At 29.3% G+C, this 25,200-nt stretch overlaps 1 protein-coding gene across 2 annotated transcripts in view; it reads left to right on the top strand.

Annotated features, from left to right (window-relative positions):
- Positions 1–2,274: 2,274 nt before the first annotated feature.
- LOC117167254 (phosphatidylinositide phosphatase SAC2) overlaps positions 2,275–25,200 on the top strand; it is a 30,981-nt gene continuing 8,055 nt past the window's right edge. The window contains exons 1-12 of one of the 2 annotated variants that reach the window (XM_033352055.1): positions 2,379–2,475; positions 5,721–6,094; positions 6,198–6,461; positions 6,545–6,699; positions 7,963–8,135; positions 11,109–11,301; positions 12,035–12,362; positions 13,379–13,449; positions 13,725–13,949; positions 20,470–20,691; positions 20,783–21,096; positions 23,407–23,616. In XM_033352055.1, coding sequence (XP_033207946.1) covers positions 2,379–2,475; positions 5,721–6,094; positions 6,198–6,461; positions 6,545–6,699; positions 7,963–8,135; positions 11,109–11,301; positions 12,035–12,362; positions 13,379–13,449; positions 13,725–13,949; positions 20,470–20,691; positions 20,783–21,096; positions 23,407–23,616 — 2,626 coding nt within the window. Of the gene's footprint in view, positions 2,476–5,720; positions 6,095–6,197; positions 6,462–6,544; positions 6,700–7,962; positions 8,136–11,108; positions 11,302–12,034; positions 12,363–13,378; positions 13,450–13,724; positions 13,950–20,469; positions 20,692–20,782; positions 21,097–23,406; positions 23,617–25,200 lie in introns of both variants that reach the window. The other variant, XM_033352056.1, reaches the window with a different exon arrangement.

Below are 25,200 nucleotides of genomic sequence, written 5' to 3'. Positions count from 1 at the left end.
ATACCTGAAAAAAAATTTGGAAAAAGTTCAAATCCAAAAAAAACGTTAGAAATTGAAATATTTTACGCAGCAAGGTGGCAGCAGGTCAGGGGAAAATTTGAAAGTCAGAGATTTTTAGAAAAATTGCAAAAATTAGGGAGCTTATGCAAGAAGTATTTTAAGTAATTATCAAGAATAATCACTTTTTAAAAATAAAGTCACTATAGACCATTTTTTAAATGGTAATATTACCTTAGTAACCTATTTCTGACTTTTTGAAATCTTTAAGGGTATTTTTAAACATATGAAGGAATTTTTAGTAGATTTTAATAATTTGAAGGTTTTCCAAAGCATTTTCAATACTTGAAGGTATTTTTAAAAACGTAGTGGTTAGTGTGGTGGCGCCAATAAGGAGCCTCTTTGCCGGCTAGGATTTCCCCGAGTTTGCAATGAAAAAAACCGTGTATCGATGTATTTTGATGTGTCGATCATTGCTAGATAGTATTTGTAAGTTTTAGGGTAATCTTTGTTACTATTTTTTCAAACAGTAAATTGTAACTTAGTTAATCTCTTTTGGTTGAGGATTTAGCAAGTTTTTGTTGAAAATTTAACCACTCGGTGGAAAATTCATTTTTTTGTATAAGGTTCAAATTTTTGGTTGACAAGTAGCGTTTTTGTTGAAAATGTTTTGGTTTGAGAACTCAAAAATTTTGTGATCATTTTTTACTTTTTTTATTCAAGTTCGGCTTTTTCACTTCAAAATTTATCTCTTTTGGTTAAAAAAAATCTAATCCTTTATCGTTGGAAATTAAACTATTTGTTTGAAAAGTATGTTTTTCGTTAATAATTCATCCCTTTGGCTTAAAAATTTAAATCTTTCAAAAGAAATCTTTCTTGGTTTAAATATAAACAATTACATTCTTCGTTAAAAAAATCTTTTTCGACGAAAAGTCAACTATATTTGGTTGAAAGTGGCGCTGCATTGTTAAAAATTCATTTAATTAGTTGAATATTTATCATTCCAGTTAAAAGTTCATCTTTTCGTTTGTAAAATGATCCATTTTTTTGAAAATTTCCCTTTTTTGGGTTGAATATTAACAGTCTTTCTTGAAAATTTCACTGTTGCATTTCAGATTGAAAAGTGATATTTTTTAGTTAAAAACTCAACTGTTTGTTTGAAAAATTATGTATTTTCAATTGAAAATTCAAATATACTTAGTTGAAAGTGGGTCTACATTGTTAAAAATTCATTTTATTAGTTGAAAATGCATCATTTTTTGCAAAAATCCATCTCTTTGGTAGAAAAATAAAGTATTTTGGGGGTTGAATATATGTCTATTTTTTTACTAAACATTTGACTTCCACTTTTCTTTAAAAATTTATCTTTTATCTTAGTTTAAAATTAAATTATTTGTTTAAAAATTCAGACATTTTGTTGAAAGGTAGTCTTTCTTAGTAAAAATATAATCATATTGGTTGAAAGTTCATTTTTTGTTTTTTGAAAATTTAACTGGGTTGAAAGATGAACTACTTTATTCAAAATTCATCTCTTTGATTGAAACATTCATTTTGTCCAAATTTGGTTGCATATTGAATTCAACATGGTACATAATTGAATTTTCAACAATAAAGACGAATTAACAACGGAAATGTAAAAATGGTGTTTTAAACCAAAAAATACTTTTATTAAAAAAAATAAACAGTAACGTTTTATGCAAAAAGTATGAACTTACAACGAAAAATAGTTGTATTTTCTTGTTGGGTTGTATTGATTCAGTTCAAAACGAGAAAAATATGAAAAGAAGGGAATATTCGGAACGAATGTGTAGCCTGCGATAAAAATAAACAGGACTTTTTATATATTCTTAATACTTTATCAATATTAGCTTAGTAAACTAGAAATTTTGGCAACGTTTTATGCTCTCTAATAGCATTATGTTGATACAGGATTCAATATTTATTATTATATTTATAATACATTACAGTTTTAATATTATCATTGATAATAATATTATTACATATTAATACATAATTAAAAGCTTAAATTTAATACATAACATTTTTTTAATCTTTTTAAATTTTCCCGCCTTAATATTTAAAGCGTTTAAAACTTTAAAACGTCTCTAAAAGAGTTTCATGAAATTTTAAAACACTATATATGTCAGTAATAAATCCGTTAATCAGGGTTTTTCTTTTTAAGTAAAAATGTGAATGATTTGAAAAATATTTAATTCAACATTAGCGCCGCCTATCGGACGATTTTACAAGAACAAAAGCAAGATGGCGATAAGTCATCTGTAGAAGAAGTGTGTTCGAAAACGAAAAGTGCAAATGTCACTCATGTCGAGCGTGAATATTGACAAAATAATTAAAAAATCGTATTGTAGTGTATTAACGAAATGGAGCTCTTTCGTACAGATACACATTACATCTTCGTAAAAGAGAGGCATAGTCTGTGGTGTGAAAAATTTACTGGTGAGCTCTCCGCTAAATCGGGTAAGTTTTTAGGTGATCATTAAGATTTCTTCCTTAAAAATTAATTTTAAATATACTCCTTTTTCGCAATTCTTTAAAATGTTTCAAACTTCTGGGCATCTTAACGCTTTTGTTTAAAACGGATCAAAAAATTAGGTTGTACAATGGACGTATCTACTTTAAAAAACAGTAGATCTAGTGACATCTTGTCGCTTTGTTATTGTTTTCTAATTGTACTTTTTTTTATTCTAACATTGCTCTTCGAGAGAGATTTATCATTAATTTAATCAGCTGTTAGGCTTCATGTCAATCTATAACAGAATCAAAAATTCCGGAAGGCGTATTTCTTTGTTCGTAATTCAAGTACCAAGTTACTGGAACGTTTGGGTTTATAGATTCTTGCTTCCGAAAGCTCATCACTTGCATAAGAATGTGATACAATATTTTTGATAAAATTAAGTATTAATTATATTTACGTAAAGTGCAATTGCTGGCGAGATCTCAATGAGCAATATTTAGAATTTTCATGCTAAATATATTTCTTATTTGCGTGTCCCAATTCTCTGGTTGACATTTTCCCAGATATCGAAAAAGAGCATACCTGATTAGTTTTTAAGTATAGATGTTCTATTCCTAGAAACATATTTTCGTGATGTTATTCTTCTATGGTTTTTTACGAGGACATTTTTTTCCTTTTTCGAGCACTTTATTTACCATTTTAAACTTTATTTTTGTTCTTATTCGCTGGTTAGAATGATTTGATAAGTGGCTGCTGAGCCGCGATAAAGAACCGGAAATTTTTATTTTTATTAAAATCACAGTTTTATTAAATTAAAAATATGTCGAGAGAAAAAATAAAGAAAAGTAAGATAATCAGGTTAATACTGAAATACTATTAAAAAAACTGGAATTAATATTAAATTTATATATTGTGTTGCAATAAAAAGTTTTAGTGAATTGAATAATTCTATCCTATTTTGAAAGTTTGGCGATTTTAATTATATAAATTCCATTGAAAGATGGAAATACAACATAGAGTTCCAAATTTTCTTAATGTTTCCTGAAGTTGATTCAATATAGAAACTGCTGCACAGTGGTAAAAACGAGGAATTTACTTTTCATAAATCATCTACAAGTCTACAGGCTCTATTTCTTGAGAGATTTTGAAGTCATTTTTTGTATACATTTTCAGAATAAATTCTTTAAGGTCCTCAAATTCTATACTTTTATAATTTAATTTTGTGTGCAATATTATATAAACATATATAGACAAAATTAGCAATCTTAAATGATTTTTTTATCTGAAAGAAAATTGCTTAACTAAACTTGTTATTGATTAGGATTAATGGAGATATACTTGAGGAACATAAATAATAAAATAATTGTACAATTGAATTGCTATTAAGAATGTATTTAAACCAATTTTTTAGTATATCAGTTTATCGTAGAAAATAAATTATTCAGTTTTAAAATGGTTGTAATTTATTATTATAATGGTATTAATAGCGAAACATTGTTATAATTTGGAAATGTATGAACAACTTGTAAATCACCTACACGCACTAGTATCGCATACTATTTTTAAAACAAATGCTTGCAAAGTGTGCGAATAACTGCCTGATTTCATTCTATGAAATGTTCTCCATAGAATCGAATGATGCTATTATTTTTTTCCAAGCTGATATTTTTAAACAAATTTATTTTTCATTAAAAATCATCTTTCAATTAAATGTTTTGATACCAGTATTAATGTTTGTACTATGTCAGTTGGTCTTCTCGTGAAACCTAATAGGTCAAATAATTATTTGTAAGTTTTATAACTTGTTTGTAAATTTTCCAATTATGAAAATTTGTCGTCGCTAATACCATTTTAATATTATATTACCATGATCTGAAGACCAAACAATACTTTTTCTACCTTGAAGTGATATATCGAAGAATTCTTAAAAGTAAATTGTTTAACACAATTAATTTGTAAACTCATTCAACTACTGATGCTTTTTAAGTACTGATCTTATCAGCGACGAGTTTTTTCAAGCAATTTTCTTTTAGATAAATATCACATTCCTAAAATTGCTTATTTTAAAACTATTTGTTCATACATTTTTGTGCGCAAAATTAAATTGAACAATCGAAGATTTTGAGGGCCTTAAAATTGTTGTCTAATAATTCTTGTTTTTGACTGCTGTGTGCGGCTTTCCTTGCTGCAATTCTAGAGTAGTCTTGGAATTCGGAAAAAGAACCTGGAAAAGTCCTGGAACTTTAAAAAAGTGTCTGGAAATTTTTTTTGCCAATTCTTTTCGAAGTTTGAATAATTATTTTAGTACTTTTCTGCTTGTTTTGCAAATTCAGATTAATATGAATTGATTAAGTTACATTCTACCGATTCTAATTAGCACGGGATACGTATACCTTTCACTTTTTTTACCATTCCATATTAATCATTTTGACCATATTAAAAAAAGAATTATTTTTTATCTCAACTGTACATGAGAAATTGCGGAAATTACCTGCTCTGCTATTTTTTAATCTGTTGCTAAGGTGACTATTTTTTTTAAAATAATAACTTGCCTTTCTCCCCTCATAATAGCATGAAATTTAACAAAATTCCGCGTCTAATAAGCCCAAGTTAAAGGCAAAATATCAATTAAATAAAAATATATTGCAAGAAAATGTCAAATTTCGATGTTTTTGAAAAATTGGAATATCTTTAAAAATAATCAATATTTTTCAAAGTTCTGCGGACCTTTTGCAGCGAGTTTAAGCCCGAGGCAGAATCTAGGTATAATTTTCTAAAAATTCCTTAACAGATTAGTAGAACACTTTGGAGACTTTTTTTGACAATATGATTTTATAAAATTAACATTTTGCATTTAATTTGGGCTTATTAAACGCATAATTTTATTCCCTTTCGTGCTTTTACAAGGAAAAAATAGCATGTTAATATTATAAAAATTAAAGGACTTCAGAAACAGCTCAAAAACAGGAATGTAGATCATTTCCGCCATTAGTGAAAACAAAATTTTCTGGAAATTATATTGCCAACAATACAATGACGAAATTTATTCGAGTTCAAATTTCGAGGATAATTTTAATGTTCACCTGGTAATTTTTTTAAAGTTGACCTGAAACGCTACCAAATTTTCTTTCTGTGTTTAGATTTGAATAACCAAGTATACATTTCTTTAAAATATATTTTTTAGCTGAAACATTCGGTCTTTGTATTGAAAAATTTGATAATTCAATCAAAATCATAATTGTTGTAGATTGGGAATGGGCAAGTGCATTAGACTTAGAATGCCTTGGATTCTTTTACGGAATTGTGGGGAAAATCGAACAAACTTCAGTTCTAGAACCTCGTTTGATGTTAATAAAAGAAGTCGCCTCGGTTGGAGAATTGCATGGAGGGCATGTGGTCTACAAAATAAAATCGATCGCTTTTTTGAATCTACTGTCTGAAAATACAGACATAGGGCTACTTCCTTGCAAAAAGCACCAAAATGTACCAAAAAAGAAAGTGGGTGGAATGTTTGATGTAACCCAGAAAGCTGGGTTTGCCAAAACTTGGGGCACAATTAAAAGTGCTACTAACACTATAAAAAATACAACGCAACAAGCCGCTGCCCTTGCCACTTCTCAGGTAAAAAAATATTACACGGAAAATTCTGAAATACGTATTTAATTAATGGACAATTATAGAGTCGCATACCAGTTGATACTAAACTTTCTTTTTGCAAAATTAGGTCAAATCTACAGTAACAAAACGAAGTGGAGTCAAAGATAAAGAGAAATTCGAGAAGCGAATTTTAGAAGAGTTAAACAAAATATTCACAGAAACGGATTCTTTCTTTTTTTGTCAAACTGGGGACATTACAAATTCCTTACAAAGACAGTGTGCTAGAGAAATTCAGCGAGATAAAAAGGATCTAAATCAGCCTCTTTGGAAAAAAGTAGACGATAGGTTTTTTTGGAATAAGCACATGCTGCTAGATCTCTTCAATCTGAAGGTTAAAGTCTCCTTTATTTGTTTTTGTAATATTTGATTGGGTCACAGGATTTTATATTAAAAATAATTATTTTTGTCTCTCAGACTGAGAAAGCGGACTGCTGGATCTTACCAATAATTCAAGGATATGTACAGATAGAAAAGTGCAAAGTAGAAGTAGGGTTCGATGACCAACCTCAACACGAAATATTTAACTTGGCGATAATATCCAGGAGAAGTAGATTTCGAGCTGGAACTCGGTATATTTTTTCTTAAAATTTTATATTGGCCAATTATCTTATAATCAGGGTGTCTACCTGACTGGGACATCGAAACAACTGAAAAAACACCTGGAATGGACTAATTTGAAAATTAAGAGTAGTTTGATTTCGTGTATTTTATTAATCTAATTCTGACTTGAAATAGAGAATTTATGAAAACATTATAATTCTCATTTGGAATAGAGAATGTTCTAAAAGAATTATAATTCTAAGGCAGGACCGGGAATTTCAGTAAAGAATTATGATATCAAATTTGGGACGGATAATTTTCCAACCTATATATTTTTCTAAGTTTGGACAGGGAATAGATAAAAAAAATATTTAAAAAATCGCGTAAAGAATGACAATTATCTTGACTTGGAATAGGGAATTATCGAAAAGAATTATAATATACTGAGAATAGAATAAAAATCTGGGAACATAGAATTTTAAACTTGGAACAGGAAATTTTTTTACATGGAATGTAAATTTTGAGAAAAAATGTTTATTCTGATTTAGAAGAAGGAAATAAGAAAATTCCTTGTTCTATTTTAAAATTTGTCACAATTTGAAACTTTCCTCTTACAAATTTTGGAAAAAGGGAATTACTATATTTCTGAATTATGATAGAACATTTTTTACATAAGTTTAATTGAGACTGCGGACAGGGAATTTTGGGAATGAGTGTAATAATCTGATTTGGTGTCGAATATTTTTAAACGTACTATAATTCTGAGTTTCGGATGGTAAATAAATAAACGAATATAAAAAAAATCCCGTATAGAATGATAATTTTGACTTTGGAACAGGGAACTTCGTATAGAATTGTAACTTTTCTTGGATCAGGTAATTTTTAAGATGGAACGGGACATTTTGGAAAATAATTTTTATGCTGTTTTAGAAGGAAATTGAAAAAAATCCCTGTTTAAATTCAGAATTACAACTCTTTATCCCAAATCCAAATTGTGATTCTTATGACCACAAGTGATCTGATGTTCCAACTCAGAATGATAATTCTTTTCCGAAAATTCTCGTTCAAAATCAGAAATCTTGTAAACCTTTTAAAATGTTAATAAGTGTCTTAAAATGTTTAAAAATCGTCTGAAATAATTTAGACCCTATAAAGTCTTTTTAATTGACCGGAAAAAATTAAGGATCGAATGGGAATTTTAAACCATCCATCTGGTAGACATCCTGGTCAATCTAATATCAGAATACTATGAAGGTAACTAACTACTTTTTTAAAACAATTTATCATTAAAGATATAAAAGACGTGGAGTCGATGAAGAAGGCAAGTGTGCGAATTACGTCGAGACTGAACAATTAGTTTGGTACCATGATCATCAAGTATCCCTTGTTCAAGTTCGAGGAAGTGTCCCTGTTTATTGGTCACAACCTGGTTATAAATATAAACCACCGCCTCGAATAGACAAAGGTAATTTAATCTAGAATGAATGGTACAATTTAAAATTGTTCAAGTTACGAATTTGATTTAAAATTCACCACAGTTGGGCTGCAGCAAGTTTAAAATTAATTTCCAAGTAATTGGGATTCTTTTTACTGTTAATGGTAATATGACATCCCACGAATATTTTAAGATAAAAACAAAATAAATGGGTCAGTTGCTTTTTGGAAAAAGACGATTTTTTTCATTTAATCACTAAGAGCTTAAGACATTTTCAAAAAATATTGTATGTTAAATATTCGTTAAAAATGTTGTTATTGATTTTTTCATTGAATGTGGTTTTCTATCACCTCACGAATGTATCAAGATAATAAACAAAATAATCGAAGTGGTATTTTTAGAAAAAACTCTGGTTTGTATTTAAATACTAAGAAATTATCGTAAGACTATATGGTAAATATTGGTCACCATTTTTTAAATCGAGGTTTTTAATTGAATGTTGTCTGTTTCGTCACAAATGTTTTAAGAATTAAATGAAAATAGTCGGAATGGTATTTTTTGCGAAAAAAGCTGGGTTTTTATCAAATGGGGGGATGGTCACTGTAGACGCTTTAGACCCACTCCGTCGACTTGCAGGTTCGATTCCCGCCTCGTACTCTGTAAGAGCCTCGGCGGCACACACGGTGGACACTAACCTGGCAAGGAAATTGTTCATCTCTGGAGAGTTATTGCTCCGGTGCTTCTAGACTTTCTGCAGAAAAAAGTTATCAAGTATTTAAATCTGTTGTTCTTGGTGGTTCGGAACCCACCTTAAACTGTAGGTCCCCCTTCCACTACCAAAATAGTGGGTCGCGGGTGTGTAAAGGAATAGGAGAGTAGTACAAGAAAAATGTAAACCCCCAGGGAAGACACTAGAAGCTTCTATTTAACTCGATTTTTATATTTAATAACTGTAAGATTGTTTAACATATTTTAAATCCATTTTTCTGTTGAATGCGAATGTCTTTACCCCAACAAATATTTCAAATTGAAAATTAAAATAATCGGAAGTTTTTTTCTGGAGAAAATTTGGTTTGTATACATAATGACCAAGAAATGAAGAAATTATTGCAATATTATATGTGAAATATTGGTTAACACTTTTTTTGATTGAATCTCGTTTTCTTTCAAAGTTTTTCAAAAACAAATTTTTCTATTGTGGAGTACGTCAGTTATAATATTTAAAAGTAGTATACATTTTAAAATTCCCGTGAAGAAACACTATTTCTTTGATATTTATATTCAATAAATCATGTCTTATTATGGTATTAAAGATATGTCAATAATACAGCTTTCAATTAGATGTGCAGAATAGTTTCAATTTAATTAAATAGGGGAGAGTTGGACTAAGCCGACACTTGCTTTTATAAAGAAAAATCTAAACCGTGCGATTTTAGTTTTTAAATAAAAGTGGGCCCTAATGCCCTAATTTTATCGAAAGAGTTTCTTGACATTCTACATAACATGGTAAATTTTACGACATAAAAAGTGTTTTCGGTGGTCATAAGTTTTTTCCGACGCTTATGGAAAATTGTGTTTTTATTTTGTATAGGGGAGCGGCGGGTAATGTGGCGCACATGGCAGTAAAAGCTCCGTTAAAAGTTAAATATGTTGAAAACTGTAGTAAAATAATATAGAGCACGTAAATCAATATCTTATCTAACCTATGTGTATGATTATTATTGAATTTACGTCTATTAGAGTAGTTGATTATCAAGTTTCACAAGAAGTGTGCCTGCACCAAGTTATCCTTCCTGGTTGGCTAATGTGGCGCGCTCTTAGTGCATTTTCGGAAAGGGAAGTAAAAGTTGTTTACTGAGTTCAATGAAATTAATTTCGAGTGAATGATGGGTTCAATAATTACTTATAAATTGTGTGCAACTTGAACGTTATATATTATTTTTTTTAGTCCGGAAAGATGCTACTGTACTTTTTCACTACTTTTTGGACACTTTAGAAATACACACATAACTACCAATAATAACTTTTTATAATAAGAATTGAGTGATTAGCTTTATTGAGCAAATTTTTTCACTATACAAAACAGTACACATAAAAAATACAGTACAGTAAATACCTCTCGCTATCAATCAATCAATTTCTGTAAATGAGGATGCGCCCCATTGACCGCCGCACCACATTACCCGCCGCAACACATGAATGTGTTGCCAGATAAAGAGACACCTTTTTAAAAACCGACGAAGTCCAATTTTGCATCAAATTAATACCTTCTCATTATAGGGTTAGAATGTACCAACATTTTATTTGGCAACGTGTTAGGAATTGTTGGATTGAGAATTGAGTTATATCATAGTTCAGAATAATCAGTAACATTTAGAAGCCAACTAAATTCTCGATCCGACCATGTCAAAAAACTATTTTTTAAATTAAAAAACGACTTACGAAAAAGTTTCGGTGTAGCCACACTTTCCCCTACAAAAATTGACCATTTTCAAAAACCACCTTTCTGGTTATTTTTATTTTTATCTTAAAATGTCCGTAAGGTTACAATCAAAATCAATAAAAAAAATTAATAAAAAAATATTAAATATTTACCGCATAATATCATGAAAACTTCTTAATTTGTTAGTAATTGAATACAAAAATATAGTTTTTTTTTCTAAAAAATCCCCTCCGATTAATTTCATTTTCACCTTGTTATATTCACAAAGTGATAGAAAACCATATACAACAAAATCTATTTAAAAAAAAAAACAATTTACCATTTAATCTTATGAAAAATTTTCCATTTCTTAGCAACTAAATACAAAAACCTACTTTTTTCAAAAAGCGCCCTACTTATTATTTTCATGTAATCTTTAAATTTTCGTGTGGTGCAATATTATCATAAACAATCATATGATCCCATTTATTTAGAACTTTCATTTAAACTTGGTTCAATCCCATAGTATCACTCGTGTTTATCCTTTACCGAAATTAGCATTTTTTAATAATAATCTGCAGATGAAGCAGAAACACAGGTCGCTTTCGAGAAACATTTTACGGAAGAGCTTAATTGCTATGGACCTATTTGTATAGTTAATCTAGTCGAGCAAGCAGGCAAAGAAAAAGTAATTTGGGACGCATACAGTAATCATGTACTTAATTACAATCATCCAGATCTCACATACGCCATTTTTGACTTTCATGAATACTGGTGAGAATTCTAATAAATTCAACTACACCAAACCCTCGGTTTAAGGACAGTGTCGAGAGTTGCCTGCAAATAGCCTTGACCATGAATCGGGGGAATCCAAACGTAAACAGTCAGGGCTGTCTTAACCATTTCTGTTGGATTTTTCTCCGTAATGAAAAATATTTGTTCAATTTCGTCCATTTTGTTATCTAATACACATAGTAATTTAAACTTGAGGAATAATTATAAAGTTAGCAATCCGTAAGACCAAACAAGAATGTTTTTCCTGCTTGCTTACTTTAAAAGTTTGCGGACGTTTGCGGCCTCTGTCTCTCGGCTCTTTAAAACCATTCTATCAGAGCAGCCGCCAAAGCCATATTATTACTTGTTTTTGAAAATTTGGTTGGTCTGGTATTCATAACTTCTAACCTTATTGTTCCAATAAGCTTCGCGAGCTAACTGCTTTCACTTGACCTGCAAACTCAGACGTCTCTTTGAACGAAAAACGCTGTGTCTATTTTCCTTCGGAATTAAAAAAAATCGTCACACAAACGAAAGCCAGACACCTCGCTTTTATCGATCCGCAACTGATAACCTTATCTTGACCCCGCTAGCTGAGAAACTGCATGGGCCAGCAATTCTAGGAAAGCCTAAACCGCGGAGCCCTAAGCCGCGGGTCTGGTGTATTATACTTAAAGGCTCCAAAAACATTTTTTTTTTTTTCGTTAATGCAATACATATATTTTTTCTGCAGTCGTGGAATGCACTTTGAGAACGTATCAATTCTTATCAATGCACTCGCTGGTGTCGTAACTGACATGGGATACTGTTGGCGAGATAAGCAAGGAACAATTTGCACGCAAAAAGGAGTATTTCGTGTAAACTGCATAGATTGCTTAGACAGAACGAATGTAATTCAAACAGCGTTAGGAAAAGCTGTCATGGAAATGCAATTTTCGAAACTTGGTTTAATTCCTCCGGATGGCACATTGCCCACAAATCTTCGACAAACCTTTCAATTGCTTTGGGCTAATAATGGAGATATCATTAGCAAACAATACGCGGGAACCAATGCTTTAAAGGTTCGTGAAATCCGTAAATCTATAAGTTGGTTATTACATCGGAAAACGAGGAAATGACACTGAATGTATTTTTTTAAACGGGAATTTTACAAATTTTTGAAGAAAAGCATAAATAAGTTTCATTCTTGGCTTTGTCAATTATGAAATCATATTCAATTCACAACGCGTGGTTCTGAAATCTTGTACTTTAAAAATTTTCTTTTTCAAGTATCATTTTCGTGTAAAGAAACTATAAAAGCGTTTGTTACTGAAATTTTTGGATAAAAAAACGTTGTAAGTTGATCCACTGTGAATATAAAGTAATCAATTTTTTTTCAATTGAACTGTACGGCTCGAGTATTAAAAGTTGATTAATAATTGATTTTACAAGACAATTCTTCATTTGTTTAAAGTTAAGCAATTTACGGAGTTTAACGTTAAAAATTAAAATATTTCAATTCGAACGTCTTAGTAGTGAAACTAATTACTTACTACATTATCAATTTTGAAAATTTTTTAATTCTTAAACATGTTTAATATTGTTTCAGTCTAAAATATTCCATTTTTAACAATCTGCTTTGAAATTTTTTAATTAAAAAGAAGACTCGACTCGTAAAAATTTCAAAGTTTTATTTTATACTTTGAACGTTGCAATTTTAATTGTTCCGCTTTTAGTTTTTAACTGAAAGGGTTGAATTTCAGTATATAAATAAGAATTTACAATTATTTATTCGAAACGTTCTAAAGTAAAAATAATTTAACTTCTAATTTTTAAAGTTTTTATTTAAAAAATGTGTAATCGTACAATTTTTAATGTTTTTTATTTTAAATTATATAATTTGGAACATTTGCAAATGTATTGATGCATTCTAAAAATTATAGCGTGGATTTAATTTTTCAACCAGAAATCTTCAAACTGTTCGATTTAGAATAGTTAAATCTCACTTAAAACGACCATTGTGAGGTACCAGTTTAGTTTTACAGTGAATTGTCAAATTATCATAGAACGTTGATTATAAATAAAAGTATATTTTTAGGGTGACTATACGAGAACTGGAGAAAGAAAGTTCACTGGGTTAATGAAAGATGGAATGAATTCTGCAAACAGGTGAGTTTAATAACTAGTTACAGCAATTTCTTCTTTTACTTTCATTCGTTACGAAGAAGATGAATCCTCATTTAGCTTTCCTACATTATTGATTAGATAGAATTTCGTCTCCTCTCTACTATTTCCTCTTACACTCCACGTATCATTTATTACTTTCAAAAGTTTCAATAAGAGTTGCACAATCTTCGCTTTTCCCTTTTTTTCGAATTTTCGAATTATAAATTGGATGCAATTCCCAGAAAGTCCTGACACTTTCCTCTCATTTTCCGATATAGATATTACCAACAACACTTTTTGGATGACATACGTCAAGCGGCGATAGACATCTCACTAGGGTATTCGATCGACACTGACCAGCTGAACATCGATTGGTCACATTATTTAGATATTCTCGATAATTGTTGTCTTGAACTTATACCCGCAAAACCACCAAAAATAGAACTTCAACTCAATACTCATCCAGATATTCTTTATGCTACTGCCATGTATAATTTAACAAGGTTCGTTGACTGTGTTGCGAATGCAAGTTTACGTCTTGTGTTAACTCAATCATCTCGTAATCAAACAATATTTTTTCAGTTAAAATCACGAGTTTTTAGTGTATGTAGCTTCAGGCCATTTCAGCCCTATCTTCATTTTTAATTATCTCTAACTCGAACTCCTGCTTGCCATTTTCTCTATTGCAGTTTGTTGGACTAATGCTCTGTCCTTGACTGGTTAAACTTTGAAACAATTCGAATAATTTCTACGTTTATCCTTTTAGGCATTGTGTCATGAAACTGTAAATGCTTCAATGAAACATTTCATTGACTAATATCCCTGATTCAGACTTCACAGCCCAAAATACTTCCAAAACAGGGGAAATAGGGGAATTTTTCACAAAAGTAACATATAAAAAAATGTAGCCCAAAAAAAACGTATTTTTACAAAATACTTAATACTTTGACCAAAGAGAAGAATGCTTGATTCAACTGATGAATCTTCAACCCATGAAATAAATGTTTAATAATACAGTTTCACTTTCATCAAAGTTATAGTTAAATTTTCAAAGGTCAATTTTTAACCAAACTGATCAATTTTCAACCAAGAAGATTAATTTTCTGACAAAGAAGACGACTTTTCAACAAAAGACCTGAAATTCCAACGAATTACTAGGCTTTTCAACCAAAAAGATCAATTTTTAACCAGAAATGGAACAGTGAAATTTTCAATTAAAAAGATTAATATGCCAACCAAAAAAAGTGGAGTTCTCAACAAAATGGTTAATTTTTCAACCGCAGAGGTGAATTTTCAAAAATAAAGTTAATTTTTAATCACGAAATATTAATTAAAACAAATTATTTCCAGCCAAGTGATCGAATTTCCAAACAAAAATAATTAGAAGCTGATGTTAGTAAGTGTCGACCAGTAAAGACTTCAAACAATTGATTTTAAGTCTTGTCGGTAAACTGGTTCAAGTATTGCTGGACCAGTATACCGACAAGCCTTAACATCCATTATTTAACAATGATTAAAATTCAACCAAAAAGCTGTTAAATGTTCAATCAAAAAATTAATTTTTAATCCAAAAGGGAAAAAAAGACAAATGAACAACAAAACAATTGTATTTTCGACCAAAAATGAGATGCCAGATCAAATACGGGCATATCAAATTAATTCGCCGAGAGTAGGAAGACCCCTGGAGGCTTTTAAAAACATTTTCTAATTTTAATTTTTGAAGGTTATATCTAAATTTTAAATTCCATTGCGTATCCTTTTTTCTTTCGATCAAAAGTTGTAGCTATTTTAGTTTCCTAATTAAAGACAAAAAACGGCCTTTTTTAAATCTATTTTAATTCGTTTTTCACTTCCACCGGTGCTCTGTCAATTAGTTTGGGGAATTTTTGGATAACATTTTCAGGAAATGCGCTTTGGAATTTCCTTGGACTGATAGAGTAAAAGGATTTTAAAAATTTGGTTCTGGATTTTTTTTATTATTTTCTGACGTTCGGCGCATGTCGGACTTCTGTACCTCTCAGTGTATCGTTTATGGAGCGAATTTTCAGCAAACGAAAAACTTCCTGCGAGAAAGTTGTTAATTACAGTAAAAAGAAGTTTCCTGGGAAACTTTAGCCCAATCTAATTGATATTTAAGATTAATGTCTCAAAGCGTAAGGGGATTGGCACCTCCCGTGCTGACTGTAGCGAGAATTTAATTCAATTCGCAGTATTTGAAAATAGAAAAAAATGTATTTTCATTTTTAATATTTTTGGCACTTTCTCGACCTTCCACTTCTTTCAATTCCACGTACTTAAAGCATTGGAAAATTGGCGGTCATACATAGAACCATTCTATTGTGCTGGATATAAAATGAATCAATTATTTTGTATTATGTAATATTATCTATTTATTCATAATATTTTGATATTATCCGATTACTTGATTCGCTTTTATCTTAGGCGCTGTTTAACTATATTAAGAATTACAGCTGAAACGCGTTACAGTCCTGGTTGTAGAGCCAAGCTTGTGACATTAATAGTTTTTTAAATATTAATTTGATTGGGCTCAATTTTTTTCAGAAAACTTAGAGAAGTTAGAGAACTCCATTATGCGCCGAGCATCAGAAAAAACAAATAATTTTTGTAATACATTTTTTAATTCATCTAGCTCTATCAGTCTACGGACATTCCTAAGTGCATTCTCTGCAAAAATTTATTGAAAAATTACGAAAACTGACTGGCTGAGCACTGGTTTAAGTGAAAAAAAGTTTAATTCGATTATTCCGAATAATTCAGCTTCTGGGCTTTACTTAGCAAACTGAAAAAGTTACAACTGAAGGTTTAAGAAGGAGTTGATGTTTGATGAACATCGAAAATAGCATAAACCTACGCTGTTTCACAATTATAATATCAAAAATATAACTTTATCAATTTTGATTAAAACAGAGTGGCCACTTTTATCGCCGGAAATAATTCCTACTCAATTTCCAGATATTTTTCTGGTTCGCAAAAACTGTTGCCATTCATTAAAATCAAAAAGTTCAAACTTTTAAAGATGAAGATTTTTTATTTCAAGTAGTCAAAACCAAACTGCAAATTAAAGCAGTTAAAAATTGAACTCTTCTGAATTTTTGATTTTCCGAATTGAAGCTTAACATAATTTCCATTTAAGGACTTTTAATTCAGCCGTTTGATAATGAATGAGTTATATAATGAAACTTTTCTAATCTCAATAGGTTCAACTTTAAGGGTTAAAAAAACTTCATCTTACATTCGAACTGATAAGGTATCAATTTTACAAACTTTAATTATACAAACTAAATGTCGCCACTTTTATCACAGAAAAAATGCCTGGGTTTAACATTTTTTTTCTTGGCCATACGAATAAAAATAGTCCGTTGTAACTAAAATATAATTGATATTTTTTATGATTGCAGACGTTTTATTATTTGCTCCTGTGGAAATTAAGAATAACCGTTATTCTATCAAATTTCAGGTTTTTCATTGAAAATTAAACGAAATTCCCGTTCCATTGGGCTTCCATATAAATATCCATTTTTACTGACCCACACTGGACTAGTTGACTTAATTAAAAGAAAGAATAGAAGTTTAAACGTTTGAACAATTCGAGTAATTTCTACGTTTAAGCGTTTAGCCATTTTATATTTAGAAAAGTTAATTCGGTTAAACTTTCCATCATTTTAAACTTCTTTTTTTATTCAAAATAACTACAGTTCATAGTCTAAAATGTTACGTAGTCCGGCAAACGTGTGTTCAGTGGAAAATAAACAAAATTAGTTAAAAACAAACTTTTTTGTACGAAAAATTTGCATTCTTATAACATAATATTCTAAAAGTATAAAAAATTAATTTTAATGTTTATTTAAACTACTATTCCTTAGTGGATAAATTATCAATATTTTTTGTTTGAATAGCCTACTATACTATTATGTTTTGAGTACAAGTATATTGTTACAAATTCTTCCTGTTTTTGTTGAATTCAACTGTTTGTGACAATTATTACGTTTTTTGGTAGAAATATAAATTATCACATTTTTTGTTTAAAATTAATTTTTTTGGTTGGAAAGGTGAGTACAGTCGAATCTGGATTTAGTGTTTCCGATAATTGACGCTGTGCGGCGGTGATGGCTGAGAGGAGTTTTGGGAGGATGTTTAGTGCTCATTCAGGCGTGACAAAGCAGAGCGGGAGAGACAAAACATTTTCGAGACTGAATTTATGGTCATGGTCAGCCCCAAAACCAACACTAACTATTATTTTTTAGTTGAGGTTTCATAATTTTAGTTGAGAAATTCATCTTTTTAGTGGAAAGTATAACTATTTTCTTGAAAAACCTTTCTTTTTTTATCAAAAATTAATCTTTTTCGATGAAAATTCAACTATTTCATTTTTGGATCAATATTTATCTATTGTGGTTAAAAATTTAACGACTTGGTTTGAAGATTAACTACTTTGTTAAAAATTCTTTTTTTTTTTGTTGAGAATTATCATTTTAGTAGAAATTGTATCTCTTTGTTTGACAATTGAACTATTTTGTTGAAGGAGCGTTCTTTACAATATTTACAATAACTTTTGGTTGGAAATTCAATAAATTGGTAGCAAGTTTAACTACTTCGTTATTGTTTAGAAGTTGAACTACTTTGTTGCGAATGTTATTTTTTTATATATATTTTTTTAGGATTATCATTTTAGTTTTAATTTTTCCTCTTTGTTAAAAAATTGAACTATTTTGTTGAAGATGTTTTCTTTTTTTATTTAATTCTACTGATATTGATCTACAGTTAAAATATTTTTTGTTAAAACATCAACTATTACATCTTTTTCTGAGAATTCATCTTTTTTGTTTGAAAATTTAAATATTTGGTTGCAAGTTTAACTACCTTGTTGCTAAATATATTTTTTAGTTGAAGACTATTCATTTGATCATTGATCTAAAATAAAAATATTTTTGACCGAATTTTGTATTTTTTTAAAATTAACTTTCTTATTTGAAAATTGAACTACTCCAGTTTCGGTAAAAAATTGATCTTTTTTAGATTAAAGTTCGTCTCTTTGATGTAAAAATGCATCTCTTTTGTAGCAAATTAATATTTTTGATTGAAAATTGATCTTTCTTGTTGAAAATTGAACTATTTGGTTAAAAATTTATCTATTATGTTGAAAGTGCAATATTTTTATTAGGAATGTTAGGAAATTAAAGCGTTTCAGATGAATGAATTAGTACCCACATCAATTTGGCTTTAAAAAATGTATTCTCCTATTCCCCGGGTTATCTTTACAGTTGAAAACATGTTTTTTTGGTTTCTTTTTTGAGTATGGGAGGGGGTCCACATACATAGGGTGTTCAGTAATTTTTTTAAAACATTTTAGGCCTGGTTCAGTTATTGTAAATTATCTCTTATTTTGAATATTAACCTGGAAAACTGAACTATTTGAAGTTAGTTTAAATTTAAAAAAAAAGAATGTGAAAACGATGGGAAATTTCAACCCGTGCTGACTTAACTGAATAGGCTTTTCTGTAGGTTAAATTTGGTTAAATACCTAATCGGTTAAACGTGGAACCTGTTTGAATTGTTTAAACTTTTAATCGGCTAAACACTGATCATTAAATGGAACCTATTTCTAATTTAATTTTTTATCAAAAGTTTTCTCGATATTTATTATAAACTTTATATGATGACTGTTTAACTTGTTGTGACTGAGAATTTGTTTTTAAGGTTTGAGTTTCACCCTTGAAACGGGGCTGCTACAAGACCTGAAAAAGTGTTGAAATTTTGAAAAGATGACTGGATTTTTTTTATTCACGTCTATTTTAAAGTCTTGATAATCATTTTAGTACTTCACAACAAATTTTAAGATTCGTGATACGAATTCTTTTCTTAAATAATATAAATAATATGATTATAAGTCCATAATTTTTTCATTCTATAATAATATTATTGTTATAGTGTGTCTTGATTCTCTTCAATTCACACAATATACCATCAGTTTTTTCTTTCTAGAAATGATGTGTTTTTAAATTTATATTGTTTAAAGTTTTTCAAATATTGATGCACTGTGTTTTTTCCGAGTGGACATGGATCAGCTCTTTCAAAAAACCCTTAATATTTGGTCAGTTTTCATGTATCTCTCGCTGGTTTTCAAAAATTTCAAAATGATAAAATCTAAATATTCTGAAAGCATTGTTTACGAAAACATACAGCGTTCTACGAGGATAAAATTTTTATATAAGATTGTAGAAAATTAATGATATTGTGATTCTATTTATTCCTCATTTTTCATATAAATATGCAGTTACATATACATATTGATTGTATAAATTCGTAATTGTTGTGGAAAATCATAATTTTCTACATTAACCTATTAAAAATGATAAAAAAACCAAACTTTCATCTTGGAGTCGAAAATTTGCCGGTTTATTCGCAGAAAATTGTATTTATTAATAATTATGTGTAGAAACTGGGAATTTTTAAAGAAAAATATTACAAACTGTAACTAGCTTTTGCGAATCGTAAAGGTTCGTTAATTTTAACAGTACTCATAATTTTCTATAAAAAAGACGATTAAAAATCATAAAGAAACTAAACATTTATAATGAAGTTATATATTTTTCTATGTTTTCGCAAAATCTCATAAAGTGGTGTAGATTTTTATAATTGTTTATAAAAACTTTTTATTGTCCATAAAAAATCACAAAAATTATAATTATTCATTACAAATTTTGAATTTTCATATTCTCTAGTTTTCTGTGTAGAAATTTAACAAAATCTATCATTTTCTACGATCATCTACAAAAATGTACGTTTTGTGAGCAGTATAATGTGTTGAAATTGAATAGAATTGCCTGGATTTTTTTCAAACGTTGATCTTGAAAAGTCATAAAAGTTTGAAACCGGACTTCTGTAGCAACCCTGTTAAAAAACTCATTTCATATTCCTACACATCTGCCTACTCTGCTTCTGTTTTTCCTTGTCTAAAATACTCCTTCCTTCAAACGTGCTGAAGTTCTGGATGCTTTTCAGATACTATTTGAATAGATTCAAGGACGTCTATAGACAAGCAACAATCGATATGATGCTGGGTAATCCAGTAAGCGAGGATATATTCCAAGAGCGCACCGATGAAGAAGACAATGCAGCGACGGCAGTTCATGTAAAGCTCTTAATCGAAGATTGCAAAAAGTTATTGATACCCGACCTGGATTCAATTCTTGGCAGTTGGGGACTGATTGACGCTGATCCAGTGTATGTAGTTCTAACCTTGATTTCTTATTCTTACATTAATTTGTTACTTTTACAGTATTACTTTTCAATTGGCCACTTTTTGATTTTCCAGAACTGGAGATCCGACGGAGACGGAAATAGACACCATTCTAATTTTAACGCACGATAGTTACTATGTTGCTGATTACGACGAGCATATTGATAAAGTAACTAATTACCAAAGGGTTCCACTCACTGATATTGTTTTGATGGAGTGTGGCCAACCTGAAAACACTGTCTCTCTTTTCAAAAACAAACATCACTATTGTGTTAGAATCAGTTACAAAATAGAAAGCGATTATGGATATTTTCATATGTTTCGCAGTACGAATTTACGATTCTTTAACAACATGGCGATAGTGATCAAAAATGAGGAAGAGGCCATAGGTACGAAATTCGAATCACTGAACTTGTTTTTTTTTCCACTAGGAAACATCTGTTTCTTCTTACGCAATTTTAAAATAAAAATAAATATTAGTATTCATACAACATTTTTGCACGAGAACCCAGGGCAACGGTTTTTATATTTGTTGAACTTCATAATTAATTTAGATGTATATATGGCTATAGCACATCTTTTATTAAATTTTAAATTCATAACATATAATATTTTTATACAATTTATAGAAAATCGAACCATTGTATTTATGTTCGAAAATACCAGTTTCTGAGAAAAAACGCTAATATAACCTTAGTAAAGTTGTGTAAAATTGTAAGTTTAATTTTTGAAGTCAAATTATTCTTATTTAAAATATCCGGTAAAAAACGCTAAGTTACCCATTTATTTTTCAAATATTATAAAAATTATTTTTAAAAAATTATAAAAATTATAAAAATTCTACAAAAATTTGGAATTTAACGACTGAAGAATAAACTGGAGAATAATGATAATCTGAAAAATGGTATTTTTTTAATTAAAAATCCCGAATTTTTCGGCGAAAAATAGTAAAAGAAAGTACTAAAAATTCATTAATTAATTAGAGTATTTTTGTTTGAATAACAGATTTCGCATGAAGAACGTTAACATGGCCTTAAATTCTTCCAAAATCGAATGATCGAATGATTTTTTACTATAAATTCCGATCTCTGGATTTCTGTATTAAAACGCTAATATAAACTTAAATTGTGTATGTTGGAAGTCGTCTTTCTAATAATTTATTTATTCAAAATAACCATTTCCGCTAGGAAACCCTAACATAATCTAAAATTTTTAAAAGGTTCTAAATGTTATTCAAATTATACCATGTTTACATTCTCATCATTTATGATTGAGAAAGTATTAGAATTGTCGGAAATTTGACATTACAATTTTTCAACGGATCTCCAAGTTTCGAGACCCCCTGAATCCGAAAATCAAGTTTTTACGATGGCGCCTGTCTGTCCACCCGCAAACATGATAACTCTCGCAAAAATAAACAGATCAAATCCATCTTTGGCACACTTTTTTTAGGTCCTAAAAGAAAGGACGAGTTCATTAACCAGCCATTTTTGATAAAAATTCAAAAAGTGAGCGCGTTTTGAAAGTTTTTGAGACCACTTTTTTTCTGAATTTGAAAGTTCTATGTACGGCTATTTATAGTGACTTTTCCCGATAAGAAGAAAATTCTCAGAGTTATAGCATTTTCAAAAGTTTTTCAATTAACCGAAAATCAAAATTTTAAGCCAAACAACGCACGATATGAAAAAAAGTCAAGAGAAGAAAAACATTTACTTTTGAAAGCCCTACAAGATTATCATAACAAAATTTTGGATTTTCTTGAAAAATCGAAAATTTAAATTTCGATTGCATAAAAAATAATGAAAAATCAAAAATTTTATTTTGTGGTCAAACTATGTAGGACACGAAAAAAGATAAATCAACCAAAATTTTTATCCTCAAAAAGATGTACAATTTTGTTAAGAATCACTTCTTGATAGGACCCGTAATTTTTGCTTTATTCGTGAAAAGTAACAATGAAAATAAAAAAATAAAATAAAAATGTGTGGAAAAACGAGGAAAGTTACGAGAAAAAAGATTGAACAAAACCTATACTTAATTAGGTATATAATTCATAATATGAAGACGCATAATAATATTCCCATCTAAAAGAGATCTTTGTGATAAAGTGTAATTGAACCATTCCAAATGCAAAGAACAAATATCCGAGCGCGAAGCCCGAGATTCAACCATCGCGCGCCCTAGGGGCGCTCAAACTTGCGACCGGAGCGAACAATGAGAATGTGCCCGCCAAGCGGGCAGATTTTTTAAATCAAAAATACCAATAATTTTTGACAAAAAACACTAACAGAACGTAACAAAAACATGTTAAGAATTGTACAATCTGCTCCGAATTTTCAAGATTTGCTACGTAAAACGTTGTCACAACCTAAAGTTGTTGAAAATTGGGAATCTTGAAGACTAACATAAAACATATATTATATTTTCTATGTATTGTATCAGATAATTTAAAAAGTTTAATTCAATCGCGCAAGAGTATTAAAAAAATCAAGTTTTTCAGAATTCGCGTGAGATTTTCTATCATTTTACTTAATAAGAGGGATGATTTGTAGATTTAATTTTCAAATTTATAAATTGAAGGTATGAATCAACTTCAAGTAATGAAAAACCAATCAGTTTTTCAACCATTATTGCGATATTTTCGAGACATATCGTTATATAACTTGTTTTAGGTAAATGTTAATTAATACATTTTTCAGAATCTTTAAAAGCAATCGCAGAAGCAATTGCTGTGGCGATGGAAATCGCAGGGTTACCCAAAATACCTCTAGCAATGAATGTAACTTTGGACAAACGAAAGAGCAAATTAGTCAACTCCAAAGGCCACACAGGACTCCTGGATATTTCTAATTTTCCAGAATTAACGAGGAATGTTTCGGAAACGCAATTGTTGGCTCTTAAAAGTGCAGGTTTGTAGATCTATATTGAAAAATTTAATACAATTTTACGAGGGTTTGGTCGCTCTTAAAGTCGTGGAATCCTTGAAATCATTGAAATATTTGTGAAATATTGAGATCTGGTTTACACTCACAAATCGAATAGCCAATAGTTTAGTTTTTCGATATTAGGAGGCAAATCATTTTTAATGAAAAATACAACATTTTAGCAGCTATTTTTTAGGTTTATTTTTTTTCAAGGTTACATAGGATGAATCTTCAACCAAACAAAAAGTAATTTTCAACAAAGCAGTTCAATTTTTAACCAAGAGGTTACATTTTCGGACAAAAAAAATGAATTTTCAAAAACAAAATTTAATAATTAATATTTTAACTAAAAATATTTGCATTTCAAATAAAAGAGAGTCGAATTCATCTAAAAAATATGAATTTTCAACAAATTAGTGAAATTTCAACTAAAGTATATTAATCTGCAAAACAAAAAGACGATTTTTTAACCAAGAAAGGAAAAAAACTTCACACAAATTATAATTTGAGGGGAAAATAATTGTTAGTATAAATTAAAAATTACTAATAAATATTTATTTTTTACGTTTATTTATTTATTTGCTTTTACGGTATCATTTTTGTATTTGACAGGATGTCCTTAAATCTTCCAGATTTTCTTCGACATTTTTAGAAATCTGTTGAAATGTTTTGATATTTTTTTAAATTTTCTTGAAGAATTAATTTTTGAAAATAATAAGTCATTAGAAATTTTCCCAGGAATCTTAAGAAAAGTTTTTAATTTTCTTGAAGCCTTCAATATATTTTTTTCATTATCTTCAAAAATTTAATATTTTGTTTTAAATTCTTGGCAATCTTTTTAAAACTTTTAAACCTTCTAAATATCCTTTAGAATTATTCCAATTGTTCAAAAAAAGTTGTTTAATTCTTTAAACTTAAAAATATTGCCTTGAAATCTTCCAGGTTCTGTTTTGGCGATTTTTAAAATCTTTTGATATATTTTTAAATATTCTCTTAACCCGTTAAACTTAGGGTTTTTTTGCACCACTTAACCGGGGGGGGGGGGGGGGGGGGTTGATTTGAGCTGATGCTTAAAAAAAATCAAAAACGTGTTCCTAAAAATCTGAAAAAATTCATGGTTCTTGTTTGAACCTTCTATTTAATGGTACAATTTTGCAATATGTGTTTTTTAAAATTTATTGTTGATATAATTATCAATAAACAAATAAACTCATAGAAAAAACAGTTTTTTTCCAAAATTCATAACTTAGAGAAAAATGAATGAAATTGAACGGTTTAAAAACGAAATTAAAGGGGAAGAGTGTGCCTTTCAATGAAAAAATGTTGCAAGAGATTTTGAAGGAATAGAAACCCTTAATTTTTAACATGAACTCGTGCATTATTTCAGGTGTGAATGTAGGAGGTTTTAATAGAAATATACACATTGTTCTATTCAAAACCATAGGTACATTAAGCTAGCACCTCCAGAATCGAATTTTTGAATTTTTCATAGCTCAGAATTTTGGGCTTTTTTTGGGTTGCAATAAAAATTTTTGGGCTCCTTTACTTTTTTCAAAAAATCAATTTTCT

The sequence above is a fragment of the Belonocnema kinseyi genome, chromosome 2 (assembly GCF_010883055.1).
Source record: "Belonocnema kinseyi isolate 2016_QV_RU_SX_M_011 chromosome 2, B_treatae_v1, whole genome shotgun sequence".
Lineage (NCBI taxonomy): Eukaryota > Metazoa > Arthropoda > Insecta > Hymenoptera > Cynipidae > Belonocnema > Belonocnema kinseyi.
The sequence above is the reverse complement of the archived record's forward strand: the minus strand, read 5'-3'. Positions and strand labels throughout refer to the sequence as shown.